Source organism: Cydia amplana, chromosome 13 (genome assembly GCF_948474715.1).
Source record: "Cydia amplana chromosome 13, ilCydAmpl1.1, whole genome shotgun sequence".
Classification (NCBI taxonomy): domain Eukaryota; kingdom Metazoa; phylum Arthropoda; class Insecta; order Lepidoptera; family Tortricidae; genus Cydia; species Cydia amplana.
Window position 1 is genome coordinate 16048707 of NC_086081.1, and position 25115 is coordinate 16073821.

General features: G+C 34.3%; 1 protein-coding gene and 1 long non-coding RNA gene across 3 annotated transcripts in view; one reads left to right on the forward strand and one right to left on the reverse strand.

Annotated features, from left to right (window-relative positions):
* LOC134653564 (connectin-like) overlaps positions 1 to 25115 on the forward strand; it is a 41181-nt gene that overhangs the window by 13148 nt on the left and 2918 nt on the right. Inside the window, exon 2 of one of the 2 annotated variants that reach the window (XM_063508948.1) lies at positions 21870 to 22937. In XM_063508948.1, coding sequence (XP_063365018.1) covers positions 21896 to 22937 — 1042 coding nt within the window. In that variant the 5' untranslated portion in view covers positions 21870 to 21895. The remainder of the gene's footprint in view (positions 1 to 21869; positions 22938 to 25115) is intronic. The other variant, XM_063508947.1, reaches the window with a different exon arrangement.
* LOC134653615 (uncharacterized) overlaps positions 4412 to 25115 on the reverse strand; it is a 119222-nt gene continuing 98518 nt past the window's right edge. The window contains exon 2 of the long non-coding RNA XR_010097271.1: positions 4412 to 4557. This is a non-coding gene — a long non-coding RNA (uncharacterized LOC134653615). The remainder of the gene's footprint in view (positions 4558 to 25115) is intronic.

The following is a 25115-nucleotide window of genomic DNA, read 5'->3' on the forward strand; positions in this document are numbered from 1 at the left end:
TACAGATAAAGGTTCTTAATTAAACATAAATTAAATATGTTTATTAGTTTTTGCTTCGTTTTGCTTCTACACCAACAATTATTCTTTAATTTAATTAAATGTGAACTAAATATGAAACCTTTAATTAATAAAAAAAAGGAATTACAGTAATGAGCTTCTAACACATCAAAATAATATCTAAATGATGTTATTCAGTTATCGTGTATTTCGGTCGTACTTTCCCCTGGGATCCCTTCCAATGCTCAAGAATCCAATTTTCGAACCACTCGCTACGCCCGTGATTAAATTTTGGAATCTATCTCTTGCTCGGGTATCAATATTAGCACGGTTTTTAGGGTTCCGTAGCCAAATAGCAAAAAACGGAACCCTTATAGATTCGTCATGTCTGTCTGTCTGTCTGTCTGTCTGTCTGTCCGTCTGTCTGTCCGTCCGTATGTCACAGCCACTTTTCTCCGAAACTATAAGAACTATACTGTTGAAACTTGGTAAGTAGATGTATTCTGTGAACCGCATTAAGATTTTCACACAAAAATAGAAAAAAAACAATAAATTTTTGGGGTTCCCCATACTTTGAACTGAAACTCAAAATTTTTTTTTCATCCAACCCATACGTGTGGGGTATCTATGGATAGGTCTTCAAAAATGATATTGAGGTTTCTAATATCATTTTTTTCTAAACTGAATAGTTTGCGCGAGAGACACTTCCAAAGTGGTAAAATGTCCCCCCCCCCCCCCTGTAACTTCTAAAATAAGAGAATGATAAAACTAAAAAAAATATATGATGTACATTACCATGTAAACTTCCACCGTAAATTGGTTTGAACGAGATCTAGTAAGTAGTTTTTTTTTATACGTCATAAATCGCCTAAATACGGAACCCTTCATGGGCGAGTCCGACTCGCACTTGGCCGCTTTTTAAAGTTAGTTTTAGTGTCTTTGTTTGTTTTTTTATGTTTTTTGTGGGCATACGTTTTGTTTTAGATTTTAAGTTTTGACAAGTATTTTAGTGTATCTTAATAAATAAATATTTTTTTATTACAAGTTTATATTAGCACGGTGAGGAGTTAAACAACTTTGCCCCCTTATAATAAAACAAAAAAATGTACAATATCACGCGCAAAAACATCTAACACGATCTTATTCGCAAAGCCATAAGTGCGTGTCATTATATTGCTTCGCTTTTCAAGATATTATTGTAGGTGACTGTAAAATATGAAAGTAGGATTATTTCTTCGCAAGTAAGGCCACAAAAAGCCTTAACCTGTCCCTTGGGACCAATGTGGCGTTCCATTGCTGGAGGCTGTTTCTTTTATGCCAAGATAAGATAAAAGTCCAAAATGAGGTTCTAACTGTAAAAATAACGTCTCTTACTTTTTTTTTTCACCACACCAACTGGTAAAAGGCTTTCTTGATTGTTCAAAAACTGATAGAAAAGTTGCATTTTATTCACATGTGCGGCAAAGTAATCAAATGCAAATTTTTAGTTGTTTTATGTTTGCTGGTAAAATTGACTTAAATAATGATTTTGAATGATACATATTTAATAACATTAATTTGGAATTCATTTGGATTAATTTTGTTTGATATCTTACAGTTATTATTTTCTTCGGGCTGGTGTGGTGAAAATTTTTGTGTTTCACTCGTTGGCAAATTTTGTTTAACCTTCGTGCTTTGAAACCCTCGCAACGCTCAAGATTCCATTTATAGAACCACTTGCCTCGTGGTTCAGTTTCGCTTCTCTTCTTCGCTTGCTCGGGTATCAATATTAGCACGAGCTGTTAAACAATAACTATGCCCCCTTGTAAAACAAATAACTATTATACCACATAAGCGATATATGTAGCCGTGAACCACGAGATCAAATTTGACATTTACGTTAGCGACTGCTTTAACTCTATCGCATCGTTTCTATCGATCAATACAATATCAGTGCGAGCGAGATCGACGCCATCCTTAATGTCAAACTATGACTTTTATATTTACACTACCCCACATTGTTTTGTTCAAGTCGGTGCAAAGGTAATTTGACATGACAAACAATACCACATAAATAATACCACTTCAACTAATAGACGGAGCACATAAGAATTTTTATGTCACCACATATAATAAGCGCTCAAATACAAATTTAGTACTTATGGGAGCCCGACCGCTTATTTTAGTTGCGAGCTGCGACCACAATAACCTACGACCACAATAACCTACGACCAGTGTTCTTGTAAATTAATAATATTTGTTAAACACAGAGGCGTATTTGAATTTTAGTTATTCGATCTGTTTCCGATATGATGTTGATCTGTCAGTGTCAAAAGTAACGTTTTTGGTCGAAGAAATGTCACATTTGACACTGACAGATCGGTATCATATCAGCGGGCTCAGCACGGTTCCATTTTTATCGACTATCACTATGCCCGTCACTTTCGCACTTACATACTTGTTAGAACGTGACAGGCATGGTGATAAACGATAAAAATGCGACCGTGCTACTAGGGCTGGGTATGAACCGTGATTACCTTTTGTATTGTATATAAGTCTAGTGAACTCTAGTGTAACTAACCGTGAATCATTAAAAACTGTAACTTATAGTAGTGCTGCCCAAATCGTAGCATTTACAACTAAAATTGCACGGTGACAGTGCTTTTTAGGGTTCCGTACCCAAAGGGTAAATACGGGACCCTATTACTAAGACTCCGCTGTCCGTCCGTCCGTCACCAGGCTGTATCTCACGAACCGTGATAGCTAGACAGTTGAAATTTTCACAGATGATGTATTTCTGTTGCCGCTATAACAACAAATACTAAAAACAGAATAAAATAAAGATTTAAGTGGGGCTCCCATACAACAAACGTGATTTTTGACCGAAGTTAAGCAACGCCGGGCGGGGTCAGTACTTGGATGGGTGACCGTTTTTTTGCTTGTGTTTTTTTTGCTTGTTTTGCTCTATTTTTTGTTGATGGTGCGGAACCCTCCGTGCGCGAGTCCGACTCGCACTTGGCCGGTTTTTATTTTGCTTCATATTGCGTTGTATGTATAGTCTGTGTACACCTTTTGCATACTTTCATATATCGGGTAAATGTAAACAGCGAAATCCTTTCAATATGCGTAATCCAAAATATTCAATCTAAACAAACGTTACCACACGCCACGCATATCTAACTTGCATATCATTCGAATCATTCCGCTAAAACGTCAATATGTCCATCCAAATTCGTCCCGCATACAAATAGAAGCCATATATTTATGCCCTAAACCGTATCGCTATGCGGTCTGCGTAAAATGCAAATGCAAGAGTATTGCTCCTGTTAAAATTGTCGTATCTTTCATACTGGTTGTATGGAACTTATGACGTTGTGAAAGCTATAGAAACAGTTTCCCGGTCGTATGCAATGTGGTAAACAAATGAGTATGTCATGTTTGATATTGTAATGGAAGACAAACTTGGAGCTGAGGACGCTATTCTGGCAACGCTAGAATTAAAGGGGAATTGAATAGTCATTTGATTTTCTAAGCTAAATGCGTGCCTTCCCAGTGAATAAAGTACATTTCCAGTAATCTGTTATAATATATGCATTTTCAAAGTAAATGAAAACTGTAAACATAATATTGAATCATCAAATATCTCTAGGTATATATGAAGTCAAAAACCTCTGTACCCCGGGCTATCGGTTCTACGAGTAAGGTACCTGCGTCAAAAAACGGTTCTTATGCTTGGCTACTCTTAAAATTTCATACTTTATAAGTGTGGGTGAGTTCGAATTTTTCGTCCATGTTCGCTAGTACCATAAACAAAACTTCAAGTTCATATTAAACAAGAAAAAACCGGCCAAGTGCGAGTCAGACTCGCGTTCCAAAGGTCCGTACATTAAGTCCGACTCACGCCTCACTGCACATTTCTAGTAGGTTTTCCTGTCATATAGGTAAATAATTATTTTGTGTATTTTTTTCAAAGTTTTAGACCTAGTCGTTTCGGAGATAAAGGGGGGAGGGGAATGATCGGACAGACAGACAGACGCACGACTGATCCTATAAATGGATCCGTTTTTAGGGTTCCGTAGCCAAATGGCAAAAAATGGAACCCTTATAGATTCGTCATGTCTGTCTGTCTGTCTGTCCGTCTGTCCGTGTATGTCACAGTCACTTTTCTCCGAAACTATAAGAACTATACTGTTGAAACTTGGTAAGTAGATGTATTCTGTGAACCGCATTAAGATTTTCACACAAAAATAGAAAAAAAACAATAAATTTTTGGGGTTCCCTATACTTAGAACTGAAACTCAAAATTTTTTTTTTCATCAAACCTATACGTGTGGGGTATCTATGGATAGGTCTTCAAAAATGATATTGAGGTTTTTAATATCATTTTTTTCTAAACTGAATAGTTTGCGCGAGAGACACTTCCAAAGTGGTAAAATGTGTCCCCCCCCCCTGTAACTTCTAAAATAACAGAATGATAAAACTAAAAAAAAAATATGGTGTACATTACCGTGTAAACTTCCACCGAAAATTGGTTTGAACGAGATCTAGTAAGTAGTTTTTTTTTAATACGTCATAAATCGCCTAAATACGGAACCCTTCATGGGCGAGTCCGACTCGCACTTGGCCGCTTTTTTCCTTTTGAGGTACGGAACCCTAAAAATAAGGCATCTGAATAATATGTAGCCTGTGTGGCAACTCTCTGAGATATAAAGTCAGATTACTCTAATTAAGTACCTAATTTATGCAGAAAAATGTTCTGCTTTCCTTAGCTACTTAGCTTAATTTCAATGTATCAAAACGCGATGTATGTATGAACGTATTAACGAGTAACCTTGTTTTGTAAATGTTATTATCTGTAATTCCATCAGTCTCATGTAAGGTGGAACGTGAGGCGCCTTCAAATTGCTCAAGAAGTTGAGATAAACAGTTTTTGGAGACGAATTTAAATTCAAATAAATAATAAAATAAATCTGGTAAAATATCATACGAAAAGAATTCGCATATTAAATATTAACTATCAAAAATCTTAGGCCTAACATACATGACTTAAAAACTAACAAGCTTTCTGTAATTTTGTTTGTGGCACTCTTATTATTACTACTGACTGATAGGCAGGGGTCGGACAAAAAGTGCGGATGACGTCAAACCACTTATAGGATGATTCCAAATAGTATTTTTGATTTTCATAAACAATTATCACTTATCATTTATCAACCTCTTTATTAAACGATATCGCCACTTGAAATGAGTAAGTACGTTTTTGACTGACACATTGTCAATCAGATGAACAATAAATTGACTTCGTTATTGTTTAGCTATTGTATCTTCACGATTATATTTAGCTAAAATTTAGCTATAAAAGTATAATAACATCAAATTATCTTTTTTTATTTTTACTAATCTTACCTACTGTTCTCACTTTTGACTATTAAACCTATTTATCTGAGGATCCCACAGACTTGTTCTAAGTGTTCGAACTAATTTCAAATAATTATACCTTATGGTAACAAGTTTCGTTAAATTTATTTTATTCACTACCTACATCACCCTACCACCTGTATTATTAATTCCATGGATTTATTTACGATTATTTTGTTACTTCATTAATACTACTTTGTTACTACATGTCACACGGAAGTTTAAATACAAACTCAAACATCATCCTGTGTGCAAGATTACGTCATTTTTACGTCATCCGCACTTTTTGTCCGACCCCTGCTGATAGGTATGTACTTCTTATCATTTAATTTTGCATGTTGCAACCTCGACGCGTTTGTGTTTTCCATCGAGAAGTCCCGCAGGTCATCAGATCACCTCCATTTTAGAATATTACTGTACTCCAAATTTCAATGGAATCAGACATCGTGAATTGGGTCTAATTTAAGTAAAAATAATTGAAGCAAACATATACATAGGTACAATTAATAATACCTAATATATTAACACAGTAAAGCTAAATAAAAGTGTGTAAAAAAATACTTTGGTGACACACTTAGAATCTTAATAGTAGACATTTAGGCAACATTGGAAAGCGAAAATGTGTCAAGGCAATAATAATGCTTTCTCTGTCACACTTATTGCATGTTTCATAAGACCATTCCGTTCGGTCTTTGACCGAGCGAGCGCGACATCTCCATTTCAACTTGGCCAAAATGAATATTGGAAATATTTCAAAATGACGTAGCCCTGAGGGTTTTGCATCCACACTTTACCGTCTAGTTGTAATTACCTTGTCGTATCTAAAGTTAAGCTTTAATATACTGGGTCAACCAAATCTTGTCAGTAAATAGGAACAAAAAAACTATACTCATCCTTTTCTTTTGGGTGCTAGTACAAGTGTAAGACAATAGTACATTTCGATGCTAGTGCGGAAAGTATGTCATTACTTCACGAGTACCGAGATTAAAAGAGATTTAATTCTGTAACACCATTGTAATACAGTTAAAAAAATTATTTTTTTAAAAACAGTTCTATACTTGGTCAAGCAAATCTTGTCAGTAGAAAAAGGCGCGAAATTCAAATTTTCTATGGGACGATAACCCTGCGCGCCTACAATTTTTAAATTTGCCGCCTTTTTCTACTGACAAGTGTTGCTTGACCAAGTTTATCTTATTTATTTTTTATTGACATAATAATTAATGGCACAATTTGTACAATTATTGAGTGTGATATTGAAAGTTTTCGCTGGTAAATTAAGTGTTTGGCTGAGTGAGTTATTAATTTCACATGTCTGTGAAGATTCTGTCACTGGGTCCTTATGGTCCTTATTGAGCTGCAATAAATGTTGTTTGCCAGATTTTAAGGCACTTGGTCCAGTCCGGTTTGCACATGAGTCAGTATTAGATGGGCCCTGTTGTGGTTCCAAATTTACATATGGTTTTGACTGTTTAGAGGTGCCTGGCTTGGGTTCAAAATTGGAATTCAATTGACAGGGATCAGGTTGAAAGTCAAAATTTACCCCCGGTTCAGAGGAGAGTCGAGGTTCAAACACATACTGTTTAGAGGGGCCTGGTTGGGGTTCAAAACTGTCAGGGTTGTCCAGTTGAAATGTGGATACTTGCTTTGTTGGAAACTCTGCTGGGCCCGGCTTTATGTTAATTGATGATGCTATTTTTTGTCCAATTTTTAGTTTATTTTGTACCGAATTTTCAATATATCCCTCTGCAACATTATTTGAACGCCAGCCCCCATGTCTCTTCAGAGTTGTAATATCACCACCAGAGTCAGCGAGTAAGGTGGCCGACGTCCTTCTAAATGTATGTCCTGTATACTGATCAGCATCGGGCAAATTCAAAAATTTGGCTATTTCCTTGGGCATATTACCAAACTTATTTAGGCCTATGATCTGTGCTGTGCATTTACCTTTTTGGTAATTTTGGAAAAATCTGTCACTTTTGCCCTTTGATGATCGTTGACGTTGATACTTTTTGACAATTTCGATAAATGGGCCATCAACAGTAAAAGATCTTGGTATTTTGTTTTTGGTGTTAGGTATTTGTATTAATAGTATATTTCCATGAGTTTCAACATCTTTAAGCGTAATGTTCGCCAGTTCCTCGCGCCTGCAAGCTCCACAAACCCCAAATATGAGTGCAACCTATGAACAAAATCACACTTTACTTATAAAATTAAATGAATTACTTAACTTATGATGAACTAAAATCATAAATTTGAGTGAATTCGTACCTTTGTAGCCAGATATACATTATCTGGAGCATCATTAATAAACTTTTCCACGTTTTCTGCCGTTAATACTTTTGATTTTTTACTTTGATAACCTGTAGATTGTCTCTTTAAAAATGCAGTCAATTTATTGTAACTTTTGATATCAATATCATTCTTTGTCTTTATCATAGTTTTTAGCATCGAGTACTTAGACCACAAGGTAGAGGGCTGATATTTTTTCGACAGTTCTAGAAAATAGGCTATAATAACGTTTTCTGAGAACGACTTTGCCTTATGTTCCGATTTCCAGTTCACAAACTGTTCATAAACAGCAATATATATAATAAATATATAATATTTAGATTTTTGTGGCAAAGCACTTTCATTAGCAATGGCCGCCTTCTCACCGATATCTGGCGGTGTGAAATCAAATTCAGAGTCTGATTCACTCATTTTTATAAGATACTTTTGGAATCTTAAGATTGGAAAACAAACTAAATCAAGTCGTTGTAAGTTCGAACTTCCACAGTGAAAATTTTTGACATTATGAAGAGGTGTTTTTTTTTAGCTTTTATTCGACTAGAATGGATTTTGTTTTTATTCTTGAACCACTTCAATGAAAGTTTTTTTTTCAAATGCATGTTCTATAAGTCATAAACAGTTGTAAATATAAAACATTGTACTATTATTACCTAAGTATCGTTGTTTACGATTATTTAAAACAATATCGAATGTTGCCTTTGGAAACTTAAAACATACTTGCAGTAAGAAAAAAACGCCTCTTCTTTGACAATACTTTGACAGACGTTTGGCGTTTCGGCAGCTATTCCGTTCTATTCAGACAACTTATTAAGAACGGTTTTTCAATATTCAATATTAAAAAATAAACGTATTATAATGATGAAGAGGTAAGTAATAAAATATGAAATATGTATATTTTTGGTATTCTTACATTAACAGTAGGTTTTTATGTTGATTACGACGTTTAAAGGAAACTAATATTAACATTCATCAATAAGTAGTCGTGAATTGGAACAAGTATAAATTTAAAAAAATGGAAAAGTGAAAAGCACTAGTGCGAGATAACCAACTTTCCGCACGCTAAACAGCTACGTAAAGTAGCACTTTTTGAGCAACTGTATTAAAAAGATAGTATATATGATTGTCTCTGTTTATGTTTGAAATTAAACAGACCTTTGACACACACTATATATTTTATCTTTGTCTTATGTATTATATTAGAATTAGGTTAAATTATGCAGAATGCTGCTCAATGTTGCAATTGGCGTTTCGATACTGCAAAGTTATGACATTGTTCTCGTTCGGATATTACATTGAACTGAATTTAGATTGGGTATTATAATTATTTAGTTGTATCACGGTATAGCTTAGAAGCAAATAGTTTAATGATACAATGATTGGTTGGATACAATTTATATACCGTTGTGATTATCTTTTTTTCTCAGTTATCCTCATTGGTAACTCACTAACGTTCGTTTCTTAAACCCACACTCGTATTTTAATGTAGCAGTCACATAAACTACTATATTGCACCAATAATTATACGTTTTACATACATGTAAAACTACAAAGAAATATTAACAAAAAAAAAATAGAACCAGGTAACAACAGGCGGTCTTATCGCTAAAAAGCGATCTCTTCCAGACAACCTTAGATAACATACTACATACTTACTTACTAACATAGATGATAAGCTATAACCAGGCGTGTCTCACTCCGCGATTTCGTCGCTTTGCTACAGGTAACTAAAAGTACATCCGTTCGGCCCCAATTTTGGGGAAAGCCATAAGCCGCGCGTGGCGCTGTCGCCATCTAGCGGCCATATCTGTCCTGATCGTAACAGACGCGTTTTGTTAGAGAGTGAGTCTTCTGTACTTAGTACTATTATTTATTTTGTGCTAACAATTTATGGACCATTATGTTGTCATGAAAAAATATATTTAATTAATTAATTAATTACTATACATGAAGTTTCATATTACCTAGTACCTAACTTGTATTTAATTTGTACCGAACATTTCGAAACATAATGTACGAAACTATACCACTTAAATTGCCAGAGGAACACGAGTGTAGATTTTAAGGTTTCGCCACGGTTATTAATTCTGGTTCGTACGGGAATGTTCTGAGTATTTGGTGGGTTTCTTGTTACGGGAATAATTTAATTGTGAGCTTCTATTCTGACAATTATTACATTATAATGTCCTTTATTAATTTAACATCTTGAGATAGGTTATTTATATTATGAATATAAACGTAAAATATAAAAACACAAAACAATACAAAATACATATAAAACATAATAAAAAAGCGGCCAAGTGCGAGTCGGACTCGCCCATGAAGGGTTCCGTATTTAGGCGATTTATGACGTATAAAAAAAAACTACTTACTAGATCTCGTTCAAACCAATTTTCGGTGGAAGTTTACATGGTAATGTACATCATATATTTTTTTTAGTTTTATCATTCTCTTATTTTAGAAGTTACAGGGGGGGGGAGGACACACATTTTACCACTTTGGAAGTGTCTCTCGCGCAAACTATTCAGTTTAGAAAAAAATGATATTAGAAACCTCAATATCATTTTTGAAGACCTATCCATAGATACCCCACACGTATGGGTTTGATGAAAAAAAATTTTTTGAGTTTCAGTTCGAAGTATGGGGAACCCCAAAAATTTATCGTTTTTTTTTTCTATTTTTGTGTGAAAATCTTAATGCGGTTCACAGAATACATCTACTTACCAAGTTTCAACAGTATACCACCCCAAGGCCACGCGGTCTGAGGGGCTTGTCGGCGACCGTGTAGCAAGGGCTTAAAGTGCCGCTTTGGTTTCATATAATTAAAAACCATAATAAACTTGAATTACATTTAGAAATAAAAAAAAAATAAACAAAAACTATAAAATATACTTACCTACAAAAAAAACTTCGGTTTCATTGCATCTAAATATCATAATGCCATTGTCTTTATATGTCAAAACAACTTAATTTAAAAACAACTTAGTGTCAAAATGCCTAAATATGAAATTGTTTCCTTCTTAAAATGGCCAAAATGTCATAATGACTAATACATTCGTCGAATAGTATGTTTTATTTTATTTTTATTTATTTATTAAAGTACATCCACATCGTACATATTATAACTTACGCTAAACATTTTAAAGGTAATTAATACTGATATATTATATGACAATTATGGAGTATATATCAAATGCCGACTTTCTGATCTCCGCCGATAAAATTTTCGCTCATTGCGAATTCTAATTTAATTCTGACTTAGTTTCACGTTTTTTGTCGAAACAAAGCAGCAATGACTAACAAAACCTCCACATTTAAACATTAAGCTATATCAATTGTACACGAGAGTACAATTTAGTTGAAATAATGCCAAGTCACTTTGTTTAATTTGGTAATTGAAACACACTACGATAACGTAACAAAATTACTACCCTAGATGAGCAAAGAAATCATGAACCTACCTATTTGCTGTACAGTCGCCATCAGATATATCGGAGCAGCCAAGCTGCTCAAAAATATGCTGCTGAACACGCACTCTAACGCCTTGACAATAGAGGCGTGTTCAGATATTTGTATATACTATCATTTAGATAACATTACACGTGTAGGGGAGACCAGGACAAAACGGGATATCTAAGGAAAAAATATATAGCTACATAATAATATAAGGATTTTTTTATGTAATATTAATACTAATAATACCTAACATAAAGCTTTAAGGTAAGGTTATAAACAGTGCCTTATATTAAAATTTTATCTTTCTTCCGGGTTTTTAGCATAAAAATATAGTAAAAACGATATTTGACGTATAATTTTGTAACAATATTCAAAATATTAAGTATTTTCACGCAGAGCAGCCAAAACAAGTAGAAGTGACTGAAGTTCGTACTAACGGCGCTGCCATAGCCCAATGTCGTGCATAACTCATGCACACCAGCAAATTTCCGTTCTGCCTCGAACCTCATTTTGCCCTGGTGTCCCCTACTACGTACTACCATATAATTAAATCGATCAGGTAAATTAATTAGCAGAGGTTGTATTTAACTGGATTCTATTACTAATAGGTACTTTGATATCAAGGTGTTAGCCTCGTAATACAAAACTATACAAAAATTTCTTTTTTTAATTTGAACCTTGTTGTATAGTAAATTGAGATGAATTTTGTTTATATGAGAAAGCAATAAAACCAAAAGATATTTGGTTAATGAAAGGTTCTAATTACCTATAATTGAAAGGAGTGTACAGTAATATGTTGTCCCGCAGGTTTGCGCGGTGTAATGGGAATGTCAAAATAACGCTATTTAAAGCATTTTGCCAGACCTTTTACGCGTGCAGCCTGTGGACAAATTATACTAAAAGAGCCTTTAATGCCCTGCGCGTCCAGTACAACAATGGGTTCAGGATGCTGTTGGGACTGCCTCGTTTTTGCAGCGCGTCAGGTATGTTCGCGGAGGCGCGCACTGACTGTTTCGGTGCGATCATACGCAATAGAACGGCCTCCCTGATGCGTCGCGTGCGTGACAGTTCCAACAGCCTCGTGCGCCTAGTGCTAGAATCGCCTGCTTGCGCCTTCTGGAAACACTGGGACGATGTACATATGGGGTCCAGAGGCGTAGTTTATAATTTATTATAGGTAATTTAGTATAAGTCTCACTAACATAAGATTAAGGGAATGTACACTAACACTATGGACATGGTCCGAAATAAAATATATTGAATTGAATTGAATTGAATTGAATTAACGTAGGATTGGGCCTTACGGAGGTTACTAAATAACTAATAGGAAAGAAATCAAATTGTTTTATGAAATCTTTCATGATTTTGTATACGAAAAATTCAGTCGAAACAGTTTATTATTCATTTTCAGAAGACTAAAATGTAGTCACATTACACTAAAGATTTTCATGAATTTAATATGTAAAACTGAAAAGCATTTTGTGCTAAAAATTAGGCAAGCAAAATTACAGTACTTACCTACCGCCTGTTTTAGTCTAAAAATATTCCGTCTAAAAGTAGCCTGGAGCAAAACACGCGTTCTAGAATTAGATCATCAACCCGTTCTACCTGAAAAAGGTAAATTGCAGCTTAAAGTCAGGTATTTATAGTTAAGGTTTGTAAGTTTTTGCAGTCACTGTCAAAAATAACACTTCACTTTTTTATCACGAAAAATTGACAGTGTTTTTCAAACATCCCTATGTTTGTAGGAGTTTTCAGGAAACACAAATACAAAATGCAAAAAATAAATGTCAAATATGATTCAAGGGATGGAGCTACCCTGTAAGCAAAAATATGCCCGTGTTTTGCAACACCGCTCTATGAAATTAAATGGAAAATGTAGCATTTCCTTTTTTTTCGAAAAACTTACACCTTTTGAGTTGTTTCGCCTCAGAATCATGAAAACTATTATTTAAAAGATAGGGAAATAATGTATTTCCAATTATTCATAAAAAATTAAGGAGTCAATTTAGTGACGATAGGTGCCTACATATTTATATAAAATTTATTTACCAAATTAAGTGGATATTAGTCCTTGTGATTCTTCATAATTAAACACAATTTGATAGTTTTTCAAAAAATAAGTAGCATAAATGTAGTAGGTAGATACCTACCTGACTGGTTAGATCATTTTCCCAAAATCATAATTTACCTGTAGCATAATTTCTATTCGCATTTTTTCATATTCTTAATTTACACCAGACGCATTAATTCCTAACATGATTTTTCCATTTTTTTTTCCATACCTACCTACCTACCTACTTAACTTCACTTTTTTTCTGAAGATGCCCATGTAAGGTAAACGTACTGGTGCTCGATGCGGTCCCAGTACATGTCATCTTGAAACTTAAGTCATTGTCAATAGAGGTGATAGCAGGGTGTCATCTATTGGGCATTAGCATGTCGAGCACTAGTACATTTACCTTATAAAGCGAATAATCAGAATGTAGCAAGCGAGTAAGCGCGAATGCCAACAAAGAAAATATATCCAAAACACCACTATAGTAAAATCACTCTACCAATTGTGTTCAAGACCAAAAACGAGTCTATACAAAAAGAGACTAGGAAATACGAAACAACGGGTAAAGAGATGCCATTGTGACAGCATCATACGTCGGAAATGGTCGTTTAAATCGGGGAACTGGAACGAGTACAGTAGACCGGGAGACGACCGCATCTTTATATTAACATAGAAACTTAAAAGGAACATTTTGTTTCAAAGAACGAATATTTCGATTTTGGAGGTAAATAATAAAAAACCTTTAAAAATTATTAAAAACTCTTAAATTTTGCTGACAGTAAAAACCCGTCACACCTGTTAAAATGTGAAATTTAGGTAACTAATCATAAAAAAATATAAATCTAGGGGTTATAAATTATAATAGAGGTTTAATTTACAAAATGGTCGATATAATATTTGCGTACTAAATTTGTAAAAATCTGGGATGCTATAAAAATCTTCTCTAGTGAGTCATTGAATGAAGATGGAAACTTCTTTATATAGTTTTAATTTGCCCTTGTCTCATTTTTATTGCTCTCCTATAAATGATGTTATTTTGGGTATTGTGATCTACATAATACATTGAAACCATTTAGGTAATTACATCAATTATAGTAGCCTATTATGGAGTGCACAATGAATAATTGATGACGTCATGCTCTATAATTAAGGCTGATTATAATTACATATTATCAGATTCATGATTGAAATGTGTACTGCCTACCTATTTTGTATTTAGAATTAATTTTAAGTACCTATTCCTGGAGAATCAAACATTTTATGAATTTTAGGTTGAATTCTAAAAATAACATCTATGTCCAAAATAAAAAATAAAGAAAATCTTTTGATTATTTAAAGTTCCCTCTGAATTTCTAACAATGAAAGGTCTCATTTTATAATAGGATGAAATTAAAGTAATTTAATAATGATAAACCCTTATTATTGTAATATTTCTTTGTATCTCTAAACATTATCCTATATATTAAGTCCCATTTCAGAGTGATTTAGTGCATCTTTGTGTTGGTAATTAGAGCAAGCCTATTCAAAATTCCAACAAAAAAATAAAACGATTTTTAAAGGATTTGATTTGATTTTAAGTATGTCGCAACTCACTTGCGCCAATATAAGATTTTTAGAACGAGACGCACTGAAATTATTTAAAAAACAAGATTATGCCAAAACTTACCTTGATCAGTAGTATCCAAGTACCCATACAAAAATTAAAATTACCTCCGGATCTCGAGCTAGAGTAGAACTAGAACGAATACAAAATACGGCGCCCCAGTTACATAGGCAGACCAACTTCGCAGCTATTCAACCTGGTTGCTATATAACGTTATCAGAAAACCTTAAACGCTTACTTTTGCGGTGAATTTAATAGTGTATTATACAACAAGGGCATAAAGTAACCCATTTTATCCGTACGCTCGGGCCGATATAGGTCAAGGATAAAATTGGCATTTATGCCCGAGTTATATACGAGCATAGGAAAAAAATACATAGATTGCTCACTCCATACATCAGTTTTAGTACCAAAAAGACTATTAGCATCTAGCATCGAGTAGCGGAACAATCAGTACGGCTACTTGTCAATAGATGTAGCAGTACTGATAGTTCCGCTACTCGATGCTAGATGTAGACACTGAAATTAATAGTCTAACTAATGTATGGAGTGAGCACTCTTGTCTTATTATATTTCTCTATGATACGAGTTACTGTGCATTCCGTAAGTTTGTCTATCTAATTTGAATTCTCCCCTCATCTACTCGAAGGTTAGCTGGAAGAGATCCCTTACAGGGATAAGTTCGCCTTCGTACCTTTATTTCTGTAAATATTATGTAAACCTGTGTTGTGTGCAATAAAGTGATTACTACTACTACTACTACTATATACTCTGCTTCACTACGATTGCAAGGATAATATACAGAAATATCAAATATTTAAGGTTAAAACCATATTTATTCAAGACTATAGAAATTAGTACTCAGGCCCGCGCACGGCGCACTGCAGCAGTGGTAGTTTATATGGCAGTTTTTGTACTTTATTGCTAAGTCAATAAGGGTCGTAATAGATGTTGCTATATCGCCTAAATAAAATTAAAAGTTTTCTTTGTATTATGTAGTATGTATTCTGGCAAACACAATTGTCTTTCTTCAATTCAATTGACAACGCCGTCCTCGAAACGTCGGAGGTAAATTTTAAACTTAATTTTACGCGATTGATTTCCGTCGTTGTGAATAATAATGAGTAAAATCCGTGAAATTTTAAATCGATGTGAATTGTCTTTCTTGTCCGAAAATAATCAGTTTTCAGTGATAAAATGACAAACTCATGTCTAACGGCCACTTGCACCATCCCACTAACCCGGGGTTAAGTGGTTAAACTATTAACCCAGTGTCTAATTGTACTGGTAACTATGGTAACTCCAGGTTTAACCGGTTAACCCCGGGTTAGTGGGTGGGTGCAAGTGGCGCTAAGAGTTTTACTCTCTTAGTTAGCTATATGTACAGGTAGCTTATCTCAACTGGTTGGTTGGAATAAACTGTCACAGAGTAATTGCATCATTTGCGTCCGCGTGCTAGTTAAAGGATGCACAATACAGTGGGTTAATTATCTGAGCCAAGTTAGGAGCACTAGATGTGACAGTTTGTTTTTCAAATTTTGACGACCGGTCTGGCCTAGTGGGTAGTGACCCTGCCTGTAAATCCGATGGTCCTGTGTTCAAATCCCGGTAAGGGCATTTATTTGTGTGATAAACACAGATGTTTGTTCCCGAGGATATTTTCTATGTATTTAAATTTGTATATTACATATAATTGGTCAAACCAATCCTTTTCTCCTCCTCCATCCTTTTCTTTTGGGTGCTATTACTAGTGAAAGACAAAGATAGTATGATTCTCTCTGTCTATGTTTGAAATGAGATAGTCCTTTGACAAACTATGTTATATCGTTGACAAACTATAGCTAACCGTAGTTAATTCGTGTAATGAATGTCCCTTTAATATTTATTTATTTATTTTCAAACACTTTTTAGTGGTTCATTCGTGCTAGCCATTATTATTGGTGTTCACATTAGTGCCCATAAGATTTGTGATGAACCGTTACTGAGACGCCAATTTAAAATTATATTGTGATATCTAAATTATGTAATATGCGCGTGTATTTCGTTCGTACTTCTGCGTACATGCATTGGCGCGAGCGAGACGCACTGGCGACTGACATTATTGAGATATTATTTTGATGTGACATGTAAGTTTGCTCATAGTATTTGAAAATAGGACATTTCCAAAAAAAATCTCGATTGATGATCAACCGTGTTCGATTTGTATCGTTAATGAAATTGAAAATGTAAAAAAATCCTGGGCACCAATTTAGCTGGGTATTAAACCAGCATAAACGTGAAGTATTTATATTAAAGTAAAAACACTGTTTGTACTCATTCTGTAAAACGAAAACTTATTTAGCGTCAAAGAACATTTTTATTTTTCTATCTTCATTAGCGTCAAAAACATTTTTGCTCTTATTTTCGAGATAGCGTGTGCATTCAAAAGATTTCACAGTCCAGAGCGAACATATTTACCTGCACATTTTATTTCCGTAGCGTATCCAGTGAGAAAGTGTCGTTACTTTTATTCCGTGTTAATTATCAAAGCGCCCATAAATTCCGCCCTCCGTGTGTCCCGTTACTCATAAACCCGTGTGAACACACACAAGGACTTATATAGAATACAAATTGACGCTACTTACGCTGTTTCAAATTTGTGTGGATTTACAGTGTTATGCAGAAGGAAGTATCTTTAGAGCGATTTATTGTTACTTAGGTCATTTTGAAATGTTTGTACGTTATAAATAAGGGTCATTCACCTAAGTTTTATTATTATGTATGCAAATGGTAAAGCGCGAGTAATTTCCTTTGTTTGAAGGTTTTTGAGCAAATTTGGTGTTTTGTGGCAATGTTATGGCAATAATTATTATGTTCATTGTAACAATACCCTCTGATTGTTTTTAACTGTAAATACACCAATATGAGTTCTTATTATTTAGCATTCATTATTGAAATTCTGAATTGAGTCCTAGCTACACACTCGAACATGGTGTGCTTATCCGGAAATATGAAATATGATACAATAGTATTTGGTGCAGTAGGTATATAATAATAATAATGGCACTCTAGGTTAGGTTTTTTATAATGTGTTTATATGTATTTTTTATTGTTTTGTAAGTGTTTTTATATTTTACTTTTATATTCATATTATAAATCACCTAACCTAAGAGTTCAAGTAAATAAAGATAATAATAATAAGGGGTGTTAAGATTGAACGGCCGAAGTTAAGTGACGAAGTCGAGTTGTGTAAAGACAGGCGTGAGCATGGTATAATAATATACTCCGCCTGGTACTCTCTTCCGAGATTCGCGAATGACCTAACTGTCACTTGCCTACGTCATCATGCTGTTTACAGGTTCTCAAACTTTAAAATGTGGGAGAATTTTAACCAACGGTGAAAATTATTTTAACGGCATTAATTTTAAGTTATTCATGTAGAAACATAGTAAAATAAAACAAATCTATACTGCCCTTTTCACTCCTACTCTTACAGTTCCGAATAGAACAGCCAACCATTTTCGTAACAAAACATTAATTACCAAGCTTACGACGTGAAAAGTTTGGAAAACACTGCGACTGCTGACACTGAGCGAGAAGGAAATAACAATTAACACGCGTTCGACAAGGATGACGGTCAGGGACAACATGGCGGATTGTCAAATGTGACAGCGCTATCCTGTGTTGCCAGTAGTGTAAACAGAATTACCCGAACGTCTGAAATTTCTTTCGTGAATCGGAAGATATTGCTAACGAATAATTAAAAATGACGTGTTATTGTAAAATTTAAGATAAAATACATATAAATGAAAATTATAAAATTATAAAGAAATATTTTAACTTATTAACCATAGATATAATGTACCCATGTAACATGTTATGTTGAAATAAAGTGGCAATGTTATTGTGACGTAGGCATGGTATAATAATATACTCCGCCTGGTACTCTATTCCGAGATTCGCGAATGACCTAACTGGCACTTGCCTACGTCATCATGCTGTTTACAGGTTCTCAAACTTTAAAATGTGGGAGAATTTTAACCAACAGTGAAAATTATTTTAACGGCATTAATTTTAAGTTATTCATGTAGAAACATAGTAAAATAAAACAAATCTATACTGCACTTTTCACTCCTACTCTTACAGTTCCGAATAGAGCAGCCAACCATTTTCGTAACAAAACATTAATTACGAAGCTTACGACGTGAAAAGTTTGGAAAACACTGCGACTGCTGACACTGAGCGAGAAGGGAATAACAATTAACACGCGTTCGACAAGGACGGTCGGTCAGGGACAAAATGGCGGATTGTCAAATGTGAAAGCGCTATCCTGTGTTGCCAGTAGTGTAAACAGAATTACCCGAACGTCTGAAATTTCTTTCGTGAATCGGAAGATATTGCTAATGAATAATTAAAAATGACATGTTATTGTAAAATTTAAGATAAAATACATATAAATGAAAATTATTACATTATAAAGAAATAAATTAACTTATTAACCATAGATATAATGTACCCATGTAACATGTTATGTTGAAATAAAGTGGCAATGTTATTGTGACGTAGGCAAGTGACACTCTGGGAAGAGAAGACCATGTTTTATTAGACCATGGACGTAGGCAAGTGACACTCTGGGAAGAGAAGACCATGTTTTATTAGACCATGGGCGTGAGGATTTTAATACCTTATTATAAGTATTTCTATTCACGATCTAGAAATTTCTCTGTACTTTTACTGAACGGAAAAACGTGAATACAGTCCAAATGGAAAATTCAAAGCGTTTGGTCGTTCCAGACAAAAAGAGCATTCCTATCAAACTGTATTGATTTTTAGATTCGTCTGGAGTTCCAGAAAAAAATATGCAGTTTTTGCCAGTGCAGTGTACACGGCAAAATTGACTATGTGAAACTTTTGAATTGGATCTTTGCCTACAATTTTGAACAAGAAATTGAACAAGTTATTTATTTATTTAATCTTTATTGCACAAAAGAAAATACAAACGTACAAAAGGCGGACTTAATGCTACAATGCATTCTCTACCAGCCAACCTTCGGGCAAAGCAGATAATTTGTAGGCGGTGCAACATCATGTTGTAATTACAAAACAAAGTAGGTACCTACTTTTACACAACTCATACAACTAAACAAATACAAGTAATATAAATAATAAATAGGTATAATACATACATAATACATATATAAGTAAATAACATATTAGAATACATAATACATACATATACCTACATAAGAAATCTGATGAAACTAACAAAATATAAATACGCTAAAAATTTGCATGTTAGGTCAGGAGCAACATATTTTCAACCCTCTTTTTGCATTTTTGTCACTTCGATAATCGCGCCCTAGTTTCAAATAATTTTAGTCGCTAAAGCTTGTTTCTACCAGAAAAAACAAGCGACAACGGTTGCACTCCGGGAGTGCCGATAGAAGTGAAAACTCACCTCACTATGTCACCGACGCCCGGTAACACGATACATTTATGTTTAGCGGAGGTATTCTATTTATTTATTATAGGTATATTATTATCATTCTCAAATAAGATTACACTTTTTCATTGACATGTTTATTTACATACTGCCATGACAACGTCAAATTATTTGAACATAGGTGAAAAATCTTGAAAAGGAGTCCGCAACATAAATGTCAACTAACATTGAGTTTTTCTTTATTGATTTAAATGCCATCTAAATTATGAGTCCTTACGCCCCTTACGGTCACGGGATCGCCTTATTACGCTGTCTTGAGTTTGAGGTCAAGTTTATCATTTTTTGAGGTCAAAAAGTGTCCAGCGCCGCTAAAGAAGTTTTCACTTCAAAAATATTAAAAATAGCCACATACCAATTGTGAAATGACAGTTGTCTAGTTGGAGCTTAATGAAGCGCTTATTGAGCTTAATTGGACAAGCGACAGGATGCCGGCGTGACAAAAGCGTTAATTAATGCACTTTTAAGCTTTATTGTCAGTCTCGGGTTAACAACTTTATGAGCTTTGGTGAAGGTTTTTAAATGACGGAGCGAATTAAAATTAAATTGTGGCTTTCCACAGATAAGGGTCCTTATGCTTCATGTGAATATTAAGGACTTTTCCATGAGAAAAAGGGTCCTAATGCTATTACATGTAAATAAGGAACTTACTCTGATGGTAAGGTCCTTATGCACATGAAGGATAAGAAGTCTTGTCCGTGGAAATGCCAAAATTAATAGGTACTTGGACATAACGCTCTCTACGGGAGTAACATTTGGATGACTTAATGGTGAGATAATTAATTATCTGACATAAATAATAAACTTACGATACTTTGTATACTTATATTTGTATTATGAATCTTATAAAACATTTATTATAATAATTTATTTTTAATAATACACTGAAATAAAAAAAGTAAATATTTGATATGGAAAAGACTGACACAACATTAACGTTTGAATTGTATGTAGTAGGTATTGAACTACTACGCTAATTTTATGTATACATGTACCTACTTAAAACTATTCTTAAATCTTAATGAATGAATGAAAAGCAGTAAATAACTTTAAGCAATACTGATGTACTTGTTACACATAAATCCATAAACTTACATTAAAAAATCTTACCTTTTCCTACTAAATTAAATTATATTATGTATTTAGAAATGAACTTATCTTTCCTTCACTGCGATACCAAACAACAACTACCATTGTTAGCTGAACAAGAGTTAAAATACTTATCGCACAAGTCCTCAATCGGTGATTCAAAAGTTTCGCAGAAAAGCACTGTCGGAGTTTACACTTCAGTCGGCTTTAAGTCGTTGCAAGGTACAAACTTGGAGGCGTCATTTTTAAATTCTCCGTCCGAATACAGACTCCTAACTTAACTAACTACCACGTAACGGGACTCCCTGTACTATTTCTTTGTTCCGCGAACAAAATTCAACTCCGCGCCCATTTAGCAAAAGTGTCAATAGTGTCGCACTAATGGCACCTTAACGTCCGACTCCAATACAACCTTATCAGCAACTTCGCTAATGCGCGACACAAAGCGAAAGATAAGAAAAGAACAAAGGAAACTCTCACTAAACGCCTTCTCTTTGTTTCAGATAAAGATCGCCCGATGTGAAAAAAGATGGACCTTAAATATCTAATCCTAATGATTGCCTTCGCGACAATTGAAATCAACGTAACAGAGAGCCGGCAAAACGACAAGCGGCGATGGAAATCGGATAAAAGTGTTTATTCACAATACGTCAATATTTGCGACATTCAGGACCGCGGCTCCAAGGTACATTGCTATTGTGAGAGCACGAAGTTTAAGACGGCTACGAAGGCGGATTGCTGGGTTTTTAATGGCGGAATCGCTGAAGATGACCCATTTTGGTCGAACTTTTATTCCCAACCTAAAATAGAAAGACTCACGTTTAATGTGAGAGCTGACGGCGGGCTCACCTACATACCTGCAAAAGTCATAATTCGACTAGAAAAGCTGCAGTATTTCAACATCCATTATGCGAACATATCATCCGTACCACCCTTCGCGTTTACTAACTCGTCGACATTAAGAGAGATATCGTTGCCGAAAAACAAAATAACGAAGCTCGAGAGAATGTCTTTCGCACATTTGATACTGTTGGCGAATGTAAGTTTGATGGAGAATCAGATTTCAGAGTTGGAACGGGACGTATTCTACATGCTACCGAACTTGCAGCGGCTCTACTTATCAAAGAACACTATAAGCGTTCTTCATGAAGGATGCTTCAAGCATCTCAACAATTTAGTGAAATTGGAGCTGGACAGTAATTTGCTGACTGTAGTAATCAGGGAGAACTTCCAGGGTTTGTCCAACTTGATTAATCTCGACATGAGGAACAACAAATTGACGATGATAGGCGACTTGGCGTTTTCCGAACTTTGGGCCCTTCAGGAACTTTACCTGGACGGGAACGAAATAGAATTTATATCGGAGAGGGGTTTTGGTGGATTGGCGCAACTGAGAAAACTTTATTTGGCTGATAATAAGTTAGGAACATTAGACGCCGGCGTGTTGGACGATTTTCAGAAGTTGACTGTGTTGGATTTGAGAAATAACAACTTGGAAACTCTAAAACAGGAGACTATGCAAAGTGTCCTGGAAAACATGAAGTCGAATTATGCCTTAATCTCTCTTGACGGTAAGTTATTAATGATAATCCGCTGATTAAATTAGTTTCATTATATTAATTGAAACGTAAGTTTATTATCCTGGGGCTTAAAAGATGACAGTAAATTAAGTGGAAATCGTTTCAATTTATCGTAAAATAGTAAATTTATCGTTAGTTTGCCGTATCAAATTAAGTTTTCTTAATTTGAAAAGATAGTAATAGTAAAATCTCATTTAGTTTTCAACCAAATGTATTGCTTACTTTAAAATAAAATTGGTCAATTTAATCGTATTGATTGTTTTTTTAATGAACAATCTAAATAAACTTAAACTATAAACGTAGGTACCTACCGATATTTTTGTAAGGCAATGAATAAAACTTCCAGGAATTTTGGAGTCAACGTGGTTTATAGCTCGATTCCATGCAACGGTATGGCTGAAATATTTTGCGTATTATATTTAAAGTAGAATGCATATTGTGGATTTAACACACGACACCCGTTGAGCAAAGAAATGGAAGCGTCTTAATAACACTAAGATCTTAAAGTTAGATAGGGTCGCATTATTCATACGAATAAAAAACCTGTATAAGTCATGTACATCTTTCATTTCTCAATCTTGGTAGTTTGGTTTTTTAATAGAAACTTCATATGTTTAAACAAAAAAATTATCAAGACAGACCAAAAATTTATTCTAATTCCTTATCATCATCAATATCATATTATGTTATATATCCTGCTCCTTAACTAGTTAGCTACTATATAATAGTACCTGTTAAAATTTAAATACTACCCAATCTTTTCACTATACATTTTGCAAAACTTAGCTTATTATTTTAACGAAATACTCAACTGAAATCACGAGGACCAGACTTCACCGAACTTATAATATTAAAATTGAACCAAGTTCCATTAATGTAGTAACACTATCGCTTTTCGCTAAGATACGATTTAGGTACCTACTAGTAATTTTTTGAACAAAAGTATCATACAAACCATCTGAAATAAATAGTATCCAACTGACAACGAGACAGAGTAACACAAAAGCATTATTTGCCGCATCTACACTAAAACTCATCTACCCCGTCCGCAGATCAGTGGGAACCCAGGGTGGCGCTACCTAGCGTGTATAATAATATCATCCTCGTATTTTGCGCCAAAGTGGTACTACGAATGATTTAGTAACGTTATAAAATATGAAAAAAATTAACTTCCTTTTCCGCTAAAATAGGAAAAAGAATCTATAACAATATTTTTTCGTATGTAAATCAATGACAATATCAGTCAAGTAACAGAACTTATATATTGGAATAAAAATAATGTAATAAATCTTATTTTGTCCAAAATCAATACATGAAAAACTTTTTTTGCCTTCTTTTTTTCTGGTGTAGTTTCAATTAGAACTTAACGTTTTGATATCATTCGGGCGTGCATTTTGCTCGTACTTTTTACACGACTGCCCCAAAAAAAGAGTGTATTGTTTTCAGGGTTCATGTTTGTATGTGGATATGTAAGTTTCTTTGTTACACCGTAACAGCTAAGTGCCTGAACCGATTTAGGTGTTTGAGATATCATTGGAATCCTTACGTCATCCCGAGTAACATAGGCTATGTGACGTCATCACAAAACCAATATGGCGGATTATGCATTGCAAATTGTGCAACCGAAACAAAAATAAAACTTATAAACCTATCGAGTTGGGTATTAAAATAAAGGATTTTGAAAGACGATTCTAAAACTGTACACAAAATATGGTTTAAACTATTCATTTGGTAGGACAAGATTTTACAAAATATAAGTATAACGCAAAGATAAATGAATTGTCTAAATCTATTGAATGGGATATTAAAAGAAAGGATTTTTTAAGGCGATCATATGAATATATATAAGTTATATGTTTAATTGTATCGTTGGAGAGAAAATACGAAATGTTCTACATCGCGCTAATGACATTTCTCTTTGCAGCTATATACGACAACGTCATACGTGGCGCTTACGTTATTTTCAATTGCGAAAGTGTCAAATACGAAAGGAACGGTTTGAACGATTGACTAGGTGAGCATTTCTCAAATAATTTGTACATTTCGATCACATCTTAGATTTCTATAAAAATTGGTATGCTCGTAAAGTACCTACATGAACATTTTTTCTGGTAACCAGATTTCCTTACACATTTGGTAACAAAAAAGGAATGTTTCATACAAACTTTC